Raw genomic sequence first — 21,953 nt, forward strand, 5'->3', positions numbered from 1 at the left:
GTGGATAGATCTAGAGTCTGTCATACAGAGTGAAGTAAGTCAGAAAGAGAAAGACAAATACCATATGCTAACACATGTATATGGAATTTAAGCAAAAAAAAATGTCATGAAGAACCTAGGGGTAAGACAGGAATAAAGACACAGACCTACTAGAGAATGGACTTGAGGATATGGGGAGCGGGAAGGGTAAGCCGTGACAAAGCGAGAGAGAGGCATGGACATATATACACTGCCAAACGTAAGGTAGATAGCTAGTGGTAAGCAGACGCATAGCACAGGGAGATCAGCTCGTTGCTTTGTGACCACCTCTAGAGGGGAGGGATAGGGAGGATGGGAGGGAGGGAGACGCAAGAGGGAAGGGATATGGGAACGGATGTATATGTATAACTGATTCACTTTGTTATAAAGCAGAAACTAATTAAAAAAAAGAAATTAGGTTAATGGTTGCTTAGCACTGATTAGGGGAACTGGTAGGTGATAAATGGTACAGGGTTTCTTTTTGAGGTGATGAAAATGTTCTAAAATTGATTGTGGTAATGGCTGTATAACTTTGTGAATATACTAAAATCCACTGAATTGTACACTTTAAATGGATGAATTGTATGATATGTGAATTGTACCTCAATAAAGCTATTACCAGAGGGGGGAAAAATACCATGCAGCTTTGTAGAACTTCTACTGGAAGCAGTAAAAAAAAAAAAAAGTGCAAGAGGTAAGAGGATAGTGCAAGATAGAAATGATCACGCAGCAAGACATTTTTGCATTTGATTTTCTCAAAGTGTACCTGGAAACAGAATGTACGGAGAGTACATGAGTAGGACAGGGGATTCGATCTAATGTACTTGTTAGTGAGAAACTGACAGCACCAGCTCCAGGATTTATTGCATATTGATTTTGCTTTAGGAAGTTTGTGTGGAAATCACATAAAACAAACTGAGAAAACAAACTTTCTTCCCAAACCATTCTTGAAATATGTTGGGAAATCTTCCAAAGTATTTTCTTATTTCGAAAAATTAGTTACATTATTAACATTCCAAGGTCTAAAGAATACACAACAGGAAAGCCAAAACCTCATACTTCTGCCCCATAACAAGAGGCTTAAAATATCCACAGATAAGACAAGTTAAAGTTTTAGAGCATAATAAACTTATTTCACATTCATACATTTGAAACTACTCTTTATAAAGCCATATAATTCCACACCATATGTAAGGAGATAATTTGAAGTCCTAGAAAAACTTAAAACCAAAAGAGTTCATATTGAGTTTAACCCACACTGGAGGGCTGATGCATTGTATTCAGAGCCTCCTCCCTTAGATCTGATGACTAAGACTTTGTTTTGGGTCACATTCCATGTGCTCAGATCCTTTCCTCCCAGGAAGTTTCTTACCCTTTCCCACCACCTTCCTCTCCCCCTCAAAACACAAGTACCAGGCCGTCTCACCAGCTTGCCCAGAGCCAATGCTCCTGAGCCCCAGCTTGAGTTCACCTCCCAGGAGGCTCTTCTGCCTCCAGAGAACAAGAAATCCAGGCAGGTTGAACCCCCAGAAGAACTGATAATTCCAGAAAAAGAACAGGGACGGTAACAGGCAGAATCAAAGGCACTTTCAGTCCTACAGAGGGGCGGCCACAAGATTGCTTTGGATCAATGGGTTCTTCACAACATTACACAGCATGGCTAAAATGCAGGGCTGGGGGTGGGCACAGATGCCTCAAATATGATCATCAGTTTATAATATTCACATTGTCACATAAGACCAGGTAAACCAGACTTGGGTTTTGCAATTTACATATCCAAGTTCACGTCCTTGTGACAACTCTACCACATTTCTACCCGTTACTGTTCAGTCCCTTTGAGATATGAAAAGGGTTGTTTTCCAACATCCCTTGGCCCTTCCTTCCCTAGATGCTACATTTAAACTTCATCTTCACTTTTCAATGCTCAACCCACCCTGCTCTTAAGGATCTATTGTTGTTTTGTATGAAATAAAATGATAAACATTGAATTTTGACACACCCTCTGAGCCACACTAATTCAACACCTACACATGAGACATTTGTTTTGATTCATTATATGTAACAGAAATCATACAGAGGAGCCATGTTTTATGCAGGGATAGGTCTAAAGTCAGCATGTAAAATAAAATCACATAGCAGCTAAATTTGTTATTCCCTTAAACTAATTTGGAATGCATAATTTTGTGTATACAGCCCTACTCAGTAATATATATCACTTTCAAATGATTCCACTTAATATAAGTGAAAAATATAATTTTCAACATTTTTTAATTTTATAAGAAGAGAGAGTGAGAAGCTGGTATTCTTCATTGAGTTCTGAATAAGGTAGCTGGTTTGCATTTAGAGTGCATGTTCTGTTAAAAAAAAAAAAAACAAAAAACAAAAAACACAACCATGTCTTTAAGGGCTAGAATCCCACGGAGCAGCAAGATGCTCCTCTCTGAGAATCACACAAGAGCTAGACACGCAGGGGAGCATTAGTTGTTGGTGTGATGGTGGATGCACGATTAAAATAAATATTTTTGTCCTTCTCTCACTTTTATCTTGTTTTTTATTGTTGTGTAGGCTGTTGGTTTGCTAAGCCAAGCACTTTTAGTTGAATTCCCATAAATTAAATGTGTATGTGTATGAAATGCAACTCCACTGTAGAGAAAAAAATGTGTATCAGGTTGATTACCCAACAATGTTCACTTATTTGTCTATTTACTCTAAATATGAAGTTTGACTCCTTTTTACTGGGGGGGTTAATCTCTTATTGCCACTGCTGCATGCAAAAAGATGTCCATATACACGCGCACAGATGCATGTGGGCGTTACACACACACATGCACATGCCGCCACCACTGAGGGGGCAGTATATGAAACACCCTCCTCCAAAATCTCCAGTCAAGGTTTAATCAACTTCGTCCCACTAACTGTTAAGCCCCTTGGCATCTACAACCCCACCCCACCCTTGCCATGTGGCCAGATGTCTCATCTACTTCCTTGTGCCCTAGAAGTTACCTACATGGTGCCTACAATGTCCCTTTGGGCACTGAGTTCCTCCGGGACCCCACCAGTACCCTGCCCTGGTCCAGGGCCCTGCTGTGTGCTGCAGGCTCTGCTGCCCTCGCTGTGACCTGCACTTTTGCCACGGCCACCTTTCTGCCCCCAGCACTGCTGGTAGTCTCTATTGTTGCTGCATGTGCTTCGGTAACCAGTACTGCTGGCTGCCTCTCCCCTAGAAAGGCAAGAAAAAGAGGAAACCAAGACACTCTTGGGTGCTAGTCAGCTCTCTCCCTCAACAGTTCAAGGTCTGAATTTCTGGGTTATATGGAGTCTTGAAGATACTACTGCAGGAGGGAAGGAGGGGGCCTTGTCAGCAAAGGGCATATTTCAGGTTAGTTGATGATGGGAAAATCATTAACATGAAATAACAGCAACAACAAACACTTACATAGCACTTAGAACACCCTAAGCACTGTTTTAAGTGCTGACACACATTAACTCATTTAAGGCAACCGTTTTGGCCCCTTTCAATGTTAAGAACATGTTTCTACCTGTACTGGCCTCCTAGCCCCACCCCCAAACTTGCCAATAGGAGGGAAATCCCTTTCTCTCCCATTGTCAGCCAGAGTGACAGTTCTGTCTTCCCAGTCAGGGCACACTCAGATTGCATATGGTTGATAGCTGGCTTCTCCCAAATTCTAGCAGTCCTAGATTACTAGATTACAATATAAAGTGTAGGCTTCCTAGGAACACATAATGTGTTTGCATTCACATTTTTAAACTCGTTTTATAATGAAAATGAGTAGGAAACGTTTATACATATATATATATACATGCATATGCATTGATAAGTTTATCTCATGAGATACACATGATATACATATGAGAAAACAAATGTCATATATATATAGTCATATATATATGAGAAAATCATATATAAAATGTAGAGAGAAGAGTATAATAAACCTTTATAAACCAGTCCTAATTTCAACAATTATCAACATGTGAATAATCTTGTTTCATCTATACCCCAGCCACAGAACTATTTTGAAGCAAATTGCAGACATCCTATTATTTCATCTATAAATACCTCAGTATGTGTGCCAGTTATCAGTTTAACATTCCGCAGCTCCAAACCCACCCTTCTTTGTTCCAATGTGTGATTCTGGAGCTGGACCCTAGAAACATTTCTCTTTTGCCAGCTGGCAAGATGTTAAGGACATCACAGGGACCCTGGAGGCGGAAGGGGTGTCTCTTCCAGGCCTCACTGTGCTCTCCCTTGCCTGTTCTTGTAGTCGCAGGCAGCCGCAGCTCAGGAGCTGCATAGGGGCACTCACCTCCCAGAGAGATTGGCAGCACCCAAATGGGTGGCTTCCCAGTGAGTTCTGCTGGTATCTCAGCCAACCTCCCAGTGAGTCTCACATGTGCTCAGCTGGGGTCTTCTCATGATTTTATATATGTGTGTGTTTGTATACAGCTCTATGCAAAACATTTCCATGATTCTAAAGTTATAGCTACAAAACAAAGAATATTTTGTGCAGTCTAGCTTCCATTCATGTCCTCTTCCTTTTCCTTCAAGAAATCATTTTTCATTAATTTGTCAATTCTACCATTTTTAAAGATAAAAGCAAAACTATTCACATTCCCCTTTCTTTAAAAAAGGTAGCACATTATATGTACTATTTTGCACTTTGCTTTTTTCCACTTAACAGTATATCCTGAAAATCACTTCGTAAATGTAGAGAGACTTCTACTGCAGTTGCTTAGTATTCCCTGAGTGAATGCACGGTATTCAACCATCCCTGAACTGGTGGACATCTGAGTTGTCTCCAGACTTTTGCTATTATAGGCAATGCTTCAGTGAACATGTCTTTTCATTTTTGTATCAGAGTATCTTCAGTATTGTAGCAGTTAGCTTTTGCTATCTATAGCACATTACCTCAAAACTTAGTGGCATAGAGCATCATTTATTAGCTCAACATTCTGTAGGTCAGCAATTTGGGCAGAGCTCAGCCCTGTCCTTCCTTCTGCTGTTATCACTCATGTGACTGAAGTCAGCTGTCAACTCAGTTGGAACTGGAGAGTTCAAGGTAGACTCACTCACATGTTGGGAGGTTGGTCAGCTGTCGGCCAAGAAGCCACGAGTGGCGTCTCACCCTCTGGTAGGCTAGCTAGCACTCACTTATACGTTCTTGTCGTGCTCTCAGGGTTCCAAGCACGTCAAGAGAAGACAAGACCCAGCGCACAAGTACTTTTCAATCTTCTGCTTGCATTAACTTTGCTACTGTCCTAGGGTACTCAGACAAGCTCACTGTCATGGGGAAGAGGGTGACTACCCAAAGATATGCACACAGGCAGAGGTATTCTAGCAGTCATTTGCAATCTGTCACAGGGATAGATCTCCAGAGACAAGGTTGTTGGTTCACAGGGCAAATTCAAATGTAAAATTTCCAAATCCCCCAACCTCCTAACCCTAAGGATTAGACCATTAGTATTCCCTCCCACTATGAATGAAAGTGCCTGTTTCACATAGTGTCAGTGCCCATACAATAGTGTATGTTTTCAAACTTTAATACCTTTGTCAATCTAAAAGTGAGTGATGGTATCTCAGTGGCAATTTAATCTGCATCTCTCAATATGAGTGAGGTTGAGCATTCTTTTCATATGCTTAGGACCATTTGGATTTTATCTGTGAACTGCCTATATTTCTTGTCCATTTTTTTGCTATCAATCGCTACAGAGTGATTGTTCTTCTCTACTTTTACAAGCTTTGTATATATTAGGACTATTAGCCCTTTGTCAGTGATATAATTACAAATATTTTTCCCAATTTATCATTTGTCTTTATGCTTTTTTAACCATGCAATCTCTCCTGTGTTTCTGGATTTTGAGCCATTGTTAGAATAAGTTTTATCCATTCCCAAATAATGGGGGAATTCACCCATGTTCTTCTAATATTTGTGTGTGTTGGGAGGAGGGGATCTAAATATTCCAGTTTCCCTATCAAGATACCACCTCTGTTGTAAACTAAATTTCCTTAACTAATTGGGTATATATTAAGTTGACATTTAAAGTATGACTAATTCCAAGTGAAAATGTTAATTAGTCAAATTCTGTATTCCTGTTCTCCATCTCCGCCTCTACCTATAGCTGAATTTACACTCCCTTTTAAAACCAATTCAAACCCCATCTCCTGTCCACACTGTCCAGTGAGTCAGCAGGAGCCTCCCAGTTTCCATATTGCTAGGTAGTTGAAAGTACAAATTTCTGGTTGTGTGATCTCAGGCAAATTATGTCAATCCTCCTAAATCTTAGTCTTTTTATCTGTAATCTGTGAGGATAACAAAACCTCCCTCACAGGGTCATTTAATAGAATCAGTGAGATAATGTACGGAACTCACTAGCATAGTACTGGCACATAGTAAGTGCTCAATAAATTATGGGTCACCCATTAGAGAAGTGGAAAGACCAAGTAATGAAAAAAGGAAAATACCTAAGACTGGGAAATGTGCAGCTTAATGCAGAAAAAGCTTTGTTGGCAGTGATCAACATGTGTGTATATAAACATGTGGGCACAAACTGGGAAAGAACACACAATTGTGTTTTCTTTAGTGTGTTTCATCCAGGGATGCTTCCCTATAGACTGAGAGTGGTGGGCTCTTTTCTTGGCAAGGAACTTTTATACTCTTGAGTATAACAACTCTGAATCCCTACCTATGAGAAGAAATGGCAAAACCGTAAGGAGCAGAAGACGCTTCTGGTCAGCTCAAACCTTAAGAAAATCAGAGTTTTCGACTCAAAATGTGCTCAATAGCTGAGCATATGACCTGCAAACACTGAAGTTCCAAGGTGCCTCTTGCATGCCTGGCACTCCATCCCAGAGGACTTCATGTCATGTCCTGCCAGAGGTTCCCCTTCCAACTCCTGACTCAGAGCTGCTTGGGGCAGATGGTATGTTCAAGTTAGCCAACTCCTTCTAGCCACACCGGTGGGACTGCAAGTCCTCCTGCTCAGCTGGTCTTCATTCTAGCAGTTTCTACCCCTAGAATCTAGGATATCAGATGTAAATCTTGAGGGCGAAAAAATAGATATTAGCAAGGGCAGTCCTGGAGCTAAATTGAAACAAGACAGAATAAAAAATACCAAGGTCATGGAATTACACTTGTGAGGTGTGTGAGGGTGCTGGGTTTGGTAGCACTCTGGCATGGCTGGAACAGGAGTTACATAGTCCAGTGAGGCAATCTAGAGCTGACCTTGGCACATGTGAAACTTTTACCTTTAGTTAAGCTAAGAGTGGTTTTTAAAATATCAGAAAAGTGACTGCCACTGGAGCCGTGGGGAGGGGGATTTGCTTGGGAAGATGCATGAGGGAAGTTTCTGGAGTGATGGCAATGTTCCATATCTACATAGAGGATGGAGTTACACAGGTGGCATAAGCATTTGTTAAAACTCACAAATGTACACCTGAGATTTGTGCATTTCTTTGTAAATTTTATACTAAAAACAGCAAAACCTTGAAATCTAGTGAACAGGCACGCTGAAATAGAGAAATATTTAGCGCACTGATGTCTGCAATTTATTTGAAATGTATTAAAAATGGACTAATGGATGTCCAGAATAGGATGAATAAAAACAAACATAGGGCTTCCCTGGTGGCGCAGTGGTTAGGAATCCGCCTGCCAATGCAGGGGACACGGGTTCAAGCCCTGGTTTGGGGGGATCCCACATGCCGCAGAGCAGCTGAGCCCGTGCGCCACAGCTACTAAGCCTGCGTGCTAGAGCCCCCGAGCCACAACTACTGAGCCCGGGTGCCACAACTACTGAAGCCTGCGTGCCTAGAGCCCGTGCTCTGCAAAAGAGAGGGCACCGCAATGAGAAGCCCGCGCACCACAACAAGAGTAGCCCCCGCGCGCTGCAACTAGAGAAAGCCCACTCGCAGCAACGAAGACTCAACACAGCCAAAAATAAATAAATAAAATAATTTTTAAAAAGAAAAAAAACATAGATGGTAATGGTAAAATCGCGCTGTTGAGTACACACGTGTTTACACTACAATTCTTTCAACATGTTTGAAATTTTTCATAATAAAACGTTGGGGAAAGTTACCTAATACTTTATCAGAAGCAAACGAGCAAACTCTGGATACACAGCAATCCTTAGGACTGTTACTGGGAAGATAGAATTCCTCCCAGCACCCTCTGCTCTCCTCTTGGCCACTGACCTCCTCCCTGACACAAACCCTGGCCCACACATCCTTCCTCTTCCCCTGCACCTTCATAATGATGCCCTCACCCTCTGGGCAAAGGTGAATGGAGAAACAGCACAGGGTACTCAGGTATTGGGCAGACTTCATGATGAAGACTCAAGCCGACATGCTATCCTCGTAATCGTGGTAAATTGTCAGGACACGTACTTTTCTGCACCCAGAAGACTGTAAAATCTTGTTTGTTTTTTTTTTAAACCTAATCGCAATTATATAAATTGCTTAATATTCCAGATTTTAAATTATAGAAAAGATTGTCTCCTAATAATGGCATGGAGGAATGACCAGTACTTGCCTCTTATTTTCACTGCTCACGGGGAAAGAACATAACATTTGTTAAGCCCTAGATACAGAACAGATGTTTTGCATACATTGACTCACATAGTTCTCATAGCCCTGCCAGCATATAGCCCCAATATCCTCATTTTATAATGAAGCTCATGATTATAGAGCCAGTAAATAGTAGATCTAGGACTCAAACCAAGATCTCCTCAGCTCAAAACCAGTTCTTTTCACCAAAGCACATTGTCTCTGGCATTTAAAATAGGTTATGTTCTGCAAAGCTAACATAGCTCCAAGAACAACAGCAGTCACTTGGCCAGGATTTGACAAAATACCACTAGTAAAGGAATAAAATTTATAAGGGCAGTTCGTGTTCTACTTCAACTGTTTTTACCAAACCACCACCCACCCAAAGCTATTTTTAACAGTTTACACTTCCCACCAGTATTATTGTTAAATGTAACAAGCATACAAAACTTGGCAACTATTCCCATATTTTCTGTAGCTTTAGGGGCAGTTCAGGGTTTAATAAACCTGCTTAGCTGAGGGGAATTTACTTTTGACAACGGTACTGCCTGTTCGTAAACTAGAATTAAACCGATAGCCCAACTTCTCCTTAATGATCTTCCATATGATGCTTAAACCATCAAAAATTCCTATCCAATAATGAAATAATGGAACCTTTTCCTCACATTAAGCCAGATTTCTATACTACTGAAACGATATAGTAATCACCCAGTAGATGGCACTAATTGTGCTGACCACCCTGTTTCTATTGGTTTTCTATCTTAGTCCAGAGACTTAGGTCAGAGGTCTTACTCAGCTCCCTACTAGGGTTATAAATATTTAAAACAAAAGACTAGCCCCACATGGCAGTCAAATCATACCTGGTATATTACTTCTTTATGTAAAGTATTTATGGTATCCATCTCTCTGAACAGAACAGGATTAAGATCTTAAGTGGTAGGTTCTGTAGGCATTCTCAGTAATATTAATCATGCCTCCAACCCCACCAACACCTCTCTACATAATAAAGTAGGAAACTGAGGAACGCTTTGGGGGATAGGAGGAAGGTAGAAGATGCTGCAAACAGATTTGCTGAAATAAGCAACAATAAAATCTTTTTTTTTAAAACAGAAACCTAGGGTGAAAAGGCTTATTTTCACTTTGATCTATATAGGTCCAAAGGAAGCCAGGCGATTCCACTATGGGTAATCTGATCTTAAAATATTCTATTTGAACCTAATTCAAAACTCAGTGCTCAGCTCACATCCAGAGGCCATACTCAAAACTCCATTCTGCTGGGAACTACTCTGCTTTACCCATCAATTCTGACCTTCATAGGTATATGCTTCCAAGTACAATTCTTCCACATTTTATAATACAGAACCTTGGTATATTCTGGCCTCACAAAGATAAACTGGTACGTGTATGTGTGTACATACACTTCAAAATAAAGTTATTTCTTTGTTAATGGGAGATATCAAGGGCAGGGGACAAAAATTTTCAGGGACTTTGTTTCAAGTGCAGCTCTCCCAGACCTACACTTAAAAACTCTCCTTCTGGTAGAGCAGAGAAATAATCCATACATTTAACAAGTTCTTGGGGAGAATCTCGTATAGGTTTATAAACCATTCCTTGAGAGTTTTATTCAACATCTATGCAATTTGTGGACCAAAAAACTGGACTCTCTCTTCTATGTGAAGAAGCATAAATTTTGATGGCATGAAAACTTTAAAAATGTACTCAAATTTTTGAAAATGGTTAAAGACCTGATTTTTAAGGACATGTCAATGGTCCTTCAGTTGAGGCTGTTAGACAATAAACATGGTATGACAGTGAGGACTGTGGTGTGTCAACAGTCTCAAGAGACCTGAGCTCTAATATAATTCAACATCTAGTCCCTAAGTTTTCAGGAGGCATGTTTTTAAAACTTTGGGAGCCACGGTAGGATTGTGTATTACCTATCAAGACCTTTAAAAAGACTTAAGTGATTAAATGTCTACTAGCCAAACTTGTTAAAATGTTCACCTTCTTTACATCATACTGATTATCTCATTGTGGTAAACAGCTCTTCGTAACATCTTTGGACATAATGTTCTTAATGAGGAAACATACTAAATAAGGGGCTTGTCAGATAGTCTGGACTTGATTCTCTTGCCTGTGATTAGTGCTTTAAGAAACATCATTATACCCTTTTAGCTCAGAAACCTGGAGTAATGTGGTCACAGTACTGGAAGACAAATTCTTGTGCATCCCTAACAAAGCAAACCTTGAGGAATTTGGAAAACACTTGAACACACCTGGAAAGTAGAATGTTTTTCTCCCTCGGGTCCTAACATACCATCATTCATGATAGTGCTGTTTTTCCAAGGTCACAATTAGATTTCCTCAGGAGCATAACTTAACTGTTAGTCATTATGGCTACTTTGTGAAATGTGGGCTGTTTACTCCATTTACTTAATAATTGGCTGCAACCTCAATACACAGATTTTCACTACGGCCAAGTATATCTGCTTTTACCCGTCATTAAACCCATACCAGAGACCGACTGTGACCCTCTTCTACTAGAAATGTTCACCTTCATCAGACAGGGGATAAAACAAATTAAGAGAAGGAAAAATAGATTAAAAAAAAAAAAAAGAGGCCACCATAGGGCAAGTTTTCCCAAGAACAACTCTAGAGGTAAGAACAGACTTTGGTGTGGAAAAGTGTTCCATGTTGATACTGCTTTTCACATGGTTTTCTGGTTTGTTGTCTCTAGAACCTTTGTGAATACATTAAAGTCTCTTAAGAGTCATGGCAGCCTAAAATTGCTTGGAGCAATCAGTCATTATGGTACATTATGACACTTAATGGTATTATTAAGGGATAGGAAAAGGGAAGTCATGTCAGCAAGTAAACGAATGTCAGATCCATATAAACTTAAACTAACAACTGCTACTGTGTCTTAAGACTGATGTAAAATACTCTCAATTTGCACCTTCTGAGAAAACTTTTTAGTTTATCTTAAAACTGCCTATACTTTAAATGTTCTTTATATATCATAAGATTACTTTTTTACTAACCTCACGTCTATTTGTTTTTAGTATCACTCCCTTGGCATTATTACTCAACCCAGCAAATTAAACATCCTTAAAATGTTAAATGATAAAAATACAAGTGACAAATACTCAGTGATACAAATATTTAGGGTAGCCTCAAGTTAAACTGTCCTCAAATTTAAAACGCAATTACTATAACTACAGGAACAAAGCAAAAATGAGATGGTATACTATAGGAAAACCAGTCTAAGTGTCCATGAGAAAGCATACTGCAGCCTTCACTATTATACATCATCTGGGCTTATGGGTTTCATCTTTCCATGTCTGTACTGTAGCAACTCCCAAAGAACCTGCCTAGACAGGAGGGGCCACCTGCCTAATGAGACTTCGATACACTTCAGAACTGGTTTGTAAAAATAAAGTGGGACCCAAACCTAGCAGTGTGTATTTCTATACTAAATGGCTTTTGTTTTCAGTAGGTGTTTAAACTTATTTAAAAGTTGATAGCTGAAAGCGCCAGGAAGGAGGAAGGTAGGAAACTTTCTTCCTCTTAACTTCTTGATGAGTACTGTCCAAGCAGGCTGGGAAGGCAAATATTCATTATGGATTGTAACTCACTTTGCTTTGGTTTTGAAGGCTTTCCTTAAGAAAAAAGAAATTTGTTAATAAATGATAAAAAAATACAGAACAACAAGGTTAAATGATTGAGGCAAATGTCAATTACAAAAGTAAAAGATAAGGTCTTTCTCTACTTAATCTCAACACGTTAAAGGGTAACAATACTTCCACACCTAACCCTGCATTTTCTTCTGTTCTCGAGGTATGACTAGACAACGAACATTTGACTGCTTATTAGGAGCCAGAAATCATTCTACTCATTCACACAGGAAAATCTTAACTATACAAAGGGGTAATATTACTCACTTACTTGTTTTTATAGTTATGGAACCTGGCTTACAGAGGTTTCAAGTGGAATAACTTGCCCAACATCACATGTGAAGAGAAAATAAGGCCAGGATTGGAAGCTCAGCAATCCATACCTGATTATTTTAATCTTCCAAACTCCAAAATCCTTTCTTTTAAAATCAACTTTAACACTAATCTCCCACAAATAACTCAGTGTTAGTGCTCCTATATCTACTGAGATTAAAAAAAAAATTATGTACTAATTTGTAATTTTTGTTTACTCCAAACATCTGTAATTTTGTGATCTTAAAAAAATACTAGTCACAAAGCCAAATTAACTATAATCACCAGTATATGAATAAAGGAAAAACTTATTTCTATAACATATAATCCCCAGTTACTGAAATACTATAAACAATAAGCTTCTTGAGATTATTCATTATTTCGTCTACCCCTTAACACTATCCACACAGTGCCTAATATGTGACATACTGAAATACCTGTTAGACACACTGGATTAGAGCAAACGAATATCTGGCACAAATGTTTATATTTAAATGCTATGGCACTTTCAGAAAACAAAGTCCACTTAAATTATTGTTATTTGAAGTGGGGAAAAAAAGACACAGTGACAAATACAAAGCTAAGTAGTCACCAGGCTGAAGTCATCATTACAACTACAGTAAAAGGTACTGGCTCTCCATTGTAAACCATTCAAAGAGCAAAAATAAGGTAGGTCTGTTAACATTAATGCAAGTTTTATTCAAGAGATAATGCTGAAGAAGAGTTTAATTCCAACAAAGGAAAAATTTACCAGTTATCCACCCTACAGTAAAAAGTGGAACTAGACACCATTTACAACACATAAATAAATTCTACCTTTACATTTCTAAATAAAGCTGTATTTGCTTCTTTGAGAGAGCCATTTCTTAACTTTTGCTGATAAGGCTTTGTGAATTGTGTTCAGAAACTGACAATAAACACACACACATACCCTTCAAATAAAGTAAGAACCTAGGAATTTCACTCCAGGCTGAGTTTCTGCAAGTACCTAGGATGCTATAAATTAAGATCACATTTTTCTACATAAATTCAATTTGAACTGCCTTCACTATAATATTTATCTACCATGATTTATAAAAATTAGATCAATGTTTATTATGACTTCATAACTCCCTCAAATTAAACTTCAATATTTGACATAGTAGTTTAAGAAAATAAACATTCAAGGCCTCGGTTTTAAATTTCCATTCAGTGTAATGCACAAAGCTGATAAGTATTAATAGGACTACCCTAAGATAAAGTAAATGTAGCTTTCTTCTAAAAATTTCTTGTTATAATACAGATCACATTCTATTCCATAATTCTGATAAAGAATATGTTTTTTTGGTAACAGAACAAGAGTTTAGGATGATTCAGTCCCTGGAAAATCTTAATGGCAGTCACTCAATGAAGAAGTCAATCATTCCTGGAGTCACAAACACTCAAAAATTGCTGTTAGCATTAACCATGTTTTTGCTTTTTTGGTGGTTATTGCTTTAGCTGGCAATATCTGTTTTTTAAGACAAAAGAACATCTCCCACTAAGCCTGCTTTAGTTGGCCATATCTGTTTTTAAGCCAAAAGAACATCTCCCACTAAGCCTTATTTTAAAAATTACAAAGTTTATACAGAAAATAGACTCATAGAGGCTAAAATGCTGATGTCGTAAGTAACTCACCCATGAAATGGGTGCAGGTATTTTAGAGGATATCCAAAGATCTTTTTGCTCTAAAAATAAATGCCCCTATTCTTCAGTGTCCCCATTCTTCAACAGGAGACTTGAGCAGCTTAATAGTTCTGCTATAAAAACAAACCACTCTTGTTAACAAACCAAAAACATAAAAGGAAACCGATAAAGGACAGTGTTCACAGTTAACAATAAATAAAAGTGCAGTTAAGTGTTCAAGTAGAGCACGCAGTTTAAAAACTACATGTGTGTATTTGGCATAGGTCATCTTTTAAAGGCTCTCCGAGGGTCCCTGCCATTACTTATTGTGGTCATGACTGTTTGATTATTAGCTGTTCCTGGTAGCTGTGGATTTACAGGTCCCCGGCCATTGATTCTACCAGCATATGAAAATTGGCATCCCCTTGCTTCTGAGCCAGTTTGAACACTGTTTCCTAAAAAAGAATATAAAAAATCATCACCATTTTCAAATAGAAGTACATCTATTTGAAGTTGTAACACATGCTATTAATGCTTACAAGTAATATTATGGAAAACAAACTCCTTTATTTATTTTATTTATTTATTTTTTTAAACTACTGGATAAAACTCAGCTTGAGTCCTAGGTTTTCCCGAATGTATAATTACTGTAAATATATTAACTTGATGCTTGCATTAATAGGGAGAGGAAAAAAGAGCAACTTGGGTAATAGAACGAGAAATTAATAAAGTAGGAAAAAAGCATAGATAATGCACTACCTACATTATAAGGGAAAAAGAAAAAGCAAAATGGTATATAAGTATTGGCATTTGGTTCAAATAAGGTTAACAATGTTTTAAAGGAGACAAGTTAGTAATTCTAACTTTTTAAAGGAAAAACCAAAGCGTCCCACAACATAATGATCATCAGCTGTGCTCAAACATGTAGCCAACAGGTCAAATAAAACTTCAGCCACCTTAAAGCACTCCAATCACAAAAGACTTTTCCTCTGGTCTTTAAGAATAAAGGCTTCAAAAGACCTTTAACAGGATGCAAGAACCACCGAACTTTGAGAGTATTTGAGGGGTAAAGGCCAATCTTTTAAAGAGGCAGCTATGAGCATGTGAAAAACTAAGGTGAGCATCAATCTGAAGATAAACTGCTTTCAGTACACAAAAATAACCAGTTATTCTGCATCTATTATAAATAATCACTAGATTACAGAAATTTTGTAAAAATCATTGGAAAATAACATAATGAATCACCAAAACTTAGATTTCTTATTATTAGCCAACGTTCACCCAGTAACTGGCCCAAATGTTTAAATACAGAATGTGCTCAATAAATTAACTTAAGAGGAAATCTGCTTTTTAGAAAAATCAGTTATATTTTCATAAGATAGAGTCCCTTAATTCTTACACCTGATCACAAATATACCAAAAAAAAAAAAAAAAAATCTTACCCACTGGTCCAAATGTACCTGTACCCATATTACTATTCATGGAATTATTCTTCTGTTCACTGTGTGCCTATTAAAAAAAATGCTTTAATTTAATCAAATGAAGATTTTTTTAAAAAACATACTATTATAACATGTTGTAGCCATTGTTTTTTTTAACTTTCAAGGTTTTTTTAAACAATTTAAAAAGATTTATCCAAGTCCTTTCAATGTTAAAATATTCAGGAATGTTTCCAGACCTTTCAAAGCTTCTGTTATGTCTTACATCTTCCTGATATTACTACCTGCTCCTCGAAAGTGCTAAACTGCTAAATGGCACATACAGTCGTCCCTCAGTATCCCAGGGGGATTGGTTCCAGGACCCCCCCAGATACCAAAATCTGAAGATGTTGAAGTTTCTTGTGCAATATGGCATACTGTATAGGAACATTCTGCATCAGCAAATTTAACCAGTGCAATCCCAGTTGGTTGAATGATCCATGGATGTGGAGGGCTGACTGGACATTTCATATATGATACTACAGATACCTATACAGACTCACAAAACATATAAAATGGAAAAGAATTCCATTAAAGAATCTTTAAAAAGATTCTTTTAAAAATTGTCTCCATTATACTTAGGGTATGAAAAGCTTGGCAACCTAGCCACAGATTTGTAGTACACAGTCAAAATTAGCCTAATCATAAAAACAGACAATACATTTGCATTAATTACCCCTTTGTTCTGCTGTCCTCGATAATCTGGGTTAGGTTCACTGAAATTTGGCACTTCTGAATAAACCATACAAAATCTGAAAGACAATAAAGGACAATTTGAATGACTTCTGAAATAATCAACCTTTCTTTACATAACACGCATAACTTTCAGGAATAAAGAACGTAGATGTCAGATGAATTACCAAACAGCAATATGCTAACTAACTCTATTCATTTACAACAAAAACTTTCTAAATGCTTGTTTCATTAAAAAAAATCAAATATTTGATTGCCTACAATGTTTAAAACATTCTATTTTGTATTTTAATTCTTCTTCTGTCCTTGTCAAAGATCAAGGACACAGAAACACATCTTTGTCCTGTTTTTCCACATAGGCTGATTGATGCCTCTGAACCATGTTTAGGGTTCCAGAGTTTTTCCAGCAATGGTGATGGATTTGCACTAATCCACTCACACACTTTCATCCAGTCCCTCTTTGACCAATCACTGTGAATCTGCAAAGATAATCATTCAAGGTTAAAAGTGGATTTTGCAGGCATGAATAAAGAAAACTGGCTATCAAGACACGGTTTATCCCAATGCTTCTTATCAGCTGACTATGGTGTATATTGATAAACATTACACATAAGCATTTTCTTAGCTCCTCAACCCACAAATAAATCAAAATCAGTTTTGGTAACTCCTGGACTGACGCTGACAAAGTCACTATGTATTGAGTGACCCCCAGTGGTTCTTCACATAACCGACCTCCATTATTATACATACCTCTCTATACAGGAAAGTCAGAACAGGATCCTCAATCTTTCTGTAATATTGATGCTAAGACCTCTCATAACACATTGCTCTACTACTCTAAGTACGAACATAAGTGAATCCTAATTTTCCTCCTAAGCGAAAGCAAAGTGTTACCAGTTTCTGATCTTTAAAAGCTAGCAAGATTGCTTATTTTTCCCGAAGTATCTTATTCCTGTAGTGTAAAATACATTCTTCCTTCCTTTATTTATTTATTTATTTTTGGTGCCATTTGTGGCTTCTCTCTTTAGATATCCTCTATTTTGACAGGCATTAAGTTGATGTCAGGCATTAACCAAACAGAATGGACTTTATGATTTGGCTCATTGCCTACACCATACTTTATGAGTACATCCCAAATGTCTAGGCCAGCATGGAGGCTGAATTACCTTTACACCCCTAGAGAGGATGGTTCCTCCAAGTCAGGGTGGAGATTACCAGGGTAGTAGTTTATAGAAGCTTGCATTGTGGCTGCCTGTATGGTACCTAGACTGTGGATAAATACAGGACTTCAACTGTCATTGCTGCAAGTCCTTTTACATATGGGTACATATTCACCCATAAGCAGAGAAAAAGAAAAATTAAACTTATGGCCTAAAACCCACACCCAGCTTCTTAACTGGCAATTCACTAGATGACAGAACTTACTTCAAATGGCACTTGTGACATCTGAAAGATATACATTCCCAAAGCCTACAGAAACGGTCCCACTGGGGATTGTCTCAAGTGCAGCTTCTTAATGCTCTGTGACAGGAAAAACTGACATTCTCAACCACAGGAAACAGTACTGATAGGTGTTAAACTAGCACATACATGCAAAGTTAAGCTGCTGCAAGCATTCAGTTTACCAGTCAAAAAGTCAACAAATAGGTTGATAGTTTATACCTACCAGTTATTCTGTACATATTATTTGTAATTTATTCAATTATATGAAATGCATCTTGATACTTACTCCCCAATTTTTTGAAGTTCTCCACCCCTTCCAGTATAAAGTGTCAGACATCCTTTCCACATGGATGCATACCTAGAAAGAAAAGAAACATCAGTTCTATGGAAATATGTATATTTCCTTCTACTTAAATAAATCTTTATACTATTTTTTTTGTATTGGGGTGCAGGTGGGGCTCAAACCCTGTATCTACCATTGATTAACTTGTTACTTACTAAGGAATAATGCAAAGAAAACTCTACCGCCAAATTTTGACATAATTATATAAACGATAACTAGAAAATAGAAGTCTTTTTGAAAAGCAAGCATTGTTATACTCCAAAGATCACATCTTTAGTCAATTAAGAAAGGGAGAACATTCAAACTGCAGAGATTCAAGCAGAAATTACTTTTCAAACACAGGGCATATAAAATCAACACCCTAGTGTTTACTTTTACATGCATGTACTTGGTCTACCAGATATTGATATATTTTTTCCTTTGCCTCCATAAAACACATAGGCTAGTATGTGTTATTCCTAAGCTACTGAAAATTTAGTAAAATTTAATCAAGGGGCTAAAAAACTATGATCACAAATCTTTCGCTTATCTGCTTTTCCAAATTCCCAATTTTTAGCAACAACTTGACTGAACAATTATTTACCGAGAACAATTTTGAATGCAGGCAGCATCATTAGATAAAATAATCCTATTCACAAATCTAAGACAAATGTAAATTAATCAATATTATAAAATAAGCCCAAGGCTTGGGTTTCAGTGGTTCTTTGTACAACTACTATGGTAACTTCACGATTTAGAAAGATAAATTATAACCAAATATTGTTTAAGTATAATGATAGTTCACCTTTTAATACAGGTTAATAAAAATTTTCTCGTTTCACATTATATATTTCTCTTCATTTAGTAAAGGTTATTTATTAAAGACCCCATTCACCACTTTTAAGTTACACAAAAAGTGACTTAGGAGACTGCACTAATATTTCACCTTACTAAAGTAAAAATTAATGCCTATTTTGAGAGAAAATTTGAAGTTACTACAACTAAAACATTTAACTTTCACTTATTTCAGGAATGAGATCAATGTTTGTAGGGTTTTCTGATATGCATGCCGATATTCAAATTACCATTATTGAGATGTATACCTTTCTTCAAAAGCTACTTTTCTTAGATTCAACCAGAATTTAAGGGCCTTACAATGGTCCAGACTCTGCTAGATATGTTACTTTAGTAAGGTATAAATATTCCCATTTTACAGAAAAGGAAGTTGAAAAGTGTAATAACTTCAAGGATACACTGAAGTTAAAAAATAGTAGAGTTTCTTTGGTTTTGAATTTTCCTTTAAACTGTACTCCTTGGTAACTATACTCCTTAAAATTCTATAGATACTATAAGGCTACTGACTTAGTTTTTCCAGTTTTTTTGATGAACACATTTATGTATTTTCTGTGACTACAAAATATGAAATAATTGAAAAGAGATGCCGTTTACAGTGTATAAAATAACTTCTAATCACTGGATGAGATACTTTGGCAGCCAAAAAACTTTAATTATGCTAATTCTCACCATATCCTCCCAGGTAGAAATTCTCTTTTGTGCAAGTGAAAGATGTGGAAGTTTAAAAGACATATCCAGTGTCATAATGAGTCAGTGTATAAGAAAAAAAATGTCTAAGTCCTGACTCTCACTTCCTTCTTTGATGATACTCTGCCTCACTTCCTGAAGATGTTGTAAGACCTGTAAGATACTATCAAAGGGCTCTAAGCTCCTACTTTCAGGGTGATCCAACACTTTTCTGAGATTCTATTTACTATGCCAACGTCAATCTCCACCCACTTTTCCTACAGTTATGACCAATGAATTATTACAATTCTACTGACCATAAAGCTTCCAAAATCTATTTTTAAGACCCCTTTCTGGCATTTTATCTTCCTAATACTTGGTAAATCTTTAAAGGTAGTCTAATTACTAATCAAAAAAAAAAGGTTGTACTAAATTATTTTTAAAAGCCAATCTGCCAACTAACTCTTTTGGACAGAGGTATCACAGACATCTTTCTGCCAAATATTTTCTGCACATCATTTTGTTTTTGTACAACATTGACCTTACAGCAGTAGGCACAAGAAATTATTTTCAAGAACGTGCCTTCCAGATATTGTAAACTTCCTCTCTCAACTTTCACATCCGAGTACAAATCTGACACACTACAAAACCTACTAAATTCTCCAGCTACAATCTCGATTTACGTCCACACTGTCTAAATGAGTATACAAATAAAATACGGGCAGGATCTCAAAAGTCATTAAAAAGGGGAAAAGGTTGGAAAAAAAGCGAAGTGACAACTATATTAAATAGTTTATGAAAAAGATGAAGTATTGATTATGTTAGTTTTAACAATCTACTAAAAAAGACTCAATAATCCCACAACAGTATTTAAAAATCTACTTAATCTGTAAACTGAGGGTGGGGTTGTTTAGACTCGGCTGAAACTGACTGCTTTTAAAGGCGAAGGTGTTACATCCCAATGCCGTCCATCACCTGAAGTTAACATTGAAGGGGCTTAAAAATCCTCTGGGTGGCCCACAGAAAAGATGAAATTTTAGAACTTGCCAAGGTCCTGGGCGTCAGCCAATTCCGATTCCGCAGACTCCTACTTGGGAGGCACTCTGATTCCCCAACCCTTTTATGCACACCTACCCTCTGGTCAACCGAATAATATCCCCTGGCTGTATAAGACCTCCGATTTCATCCCACACGGAAATAGTGATGCTGCCAGTTTTATCTGCTACTTTGCATGATCTCACTTCATGGCCGTCTTTGGTTTTGGTCACGCGTCCTGTGAGGATTTAAAAATCAAAATGGGGAGGGGTGTATTAGATAATGAGGACTTCCAAAAAGCTAACTCCTCCTCCGGGATCAAAATGCACCTGAAAGGTGGGAAGAGGTCGAGCCCCGGGTTCTCGCCGCAGGTAGGCTACGTCCCCAGCTCGGGCCAACGGGGCCACGTGGATGGGGGAGGGGAGAGGAAAGGGAGGAAAGGGGGACGGGAGCCCCCGGCTCGCGGCGGCGGCGCCCTTCCCTCCTGTCCCGGGACGCACAGAGGGCGGCGAGGCGGGCTGCGGACCCCACTTACCTATCTCCAGCACAATAAAGACGACATTTAAGTTTTTCAGTCCGGGCCTAATATCTTTTATAAAAAGAGGGGGGTCGTTGACCCCGTTCATACTGAAGCAGGTGCTGCTACGCTGCGGAGACTCGAGTGGGCAGGGAGCCTGACAAAGCTTCCCACCCCCCGGGCCAGGGGCGAGGGCAGAGGGGCGACCTTGGGCGGGGGTGGCGAGAGAAGGGGCAGAAAGCGGTTAGTCAGGAACCAATGAAACCAGTCCAGACGGCACTGAGCCTAAAAAAAGGGGGAGGAAAAAAATAAAATCAAAACCAAAAACGCTCACAAGTTTAAAAGAAAAAAAGACGAACCACTCCGCACACCAACCCCGCTCCCAACGGGGCGACAGGAAGGCAAGCGAAAGAACTGCCCCCTTCTTTGGATAAAAGGAAGAAAAAAAAAGACAGCGAGAGGACGCCTCTGCCCTGAGTCCCGCTCACACACACACGGGCGTTGCCCTGTCTGTCCCGGGCTCCGGGGAGTGACGGGCTGTGACAGCAAACCCGGAGCAGAGACCAAACTACCGCGCACCCAGAGTACCAAACACCGACTGCGGAACGCACCCGCGCGCCGCCTGGACCCCCGGGTCGCCCCGCCTCTTGTGACGTCCCATGGCGTCTGGCTCGCCCGACGCCCCGCCCTCCAGCCGCTGACATGCCGTCAGCGCGGGCCCCGCCCCCTCAGCCGT

General features: G+C 38.5%; 1 protein-coding gene across 1 annotated transcript; it reads right to left on the minus strand.

The window, feature by feature from the left end:
• Positions 1–14,493: 14,493 nt before the first annotated feature.
• Positions 14,494–21,326, minus strand: NABP1 (nucleic acid binding protein 1; the record flags this gene model as incomplete). Its single annotated transcript, XM_079710062.1, has 6 exons — positions 14,494–14,663; positions 15,651–15,717; positions 16,363–16,438; positions 18,109–18,180; positions 20,800–20,938; positions 21,236–21,326. The coding sequence occupies 6 exons, from the start codon at positions 21,324–21,326 to the stop codon at positions 14,494–14,496; spliced, it is 615 nt and encodes a 204-aa protein (XP_079566188.1).
• Positions 21,327–21,953: the final 627 nt, after the last annotated feature.

The sequence above is a fragment of the Hyperoodon ampullatus genome (assembly GCF_949752795.1).
Source record: "Hyperoodon ampullatus genome assembly, chromosome: 8".
NCBI lineage: Eukaryota > Metazoa > Chordata > Mammalia > Artiodactyla > Ziphiidae > Hyperoodon > Hyperoodon ampullatus.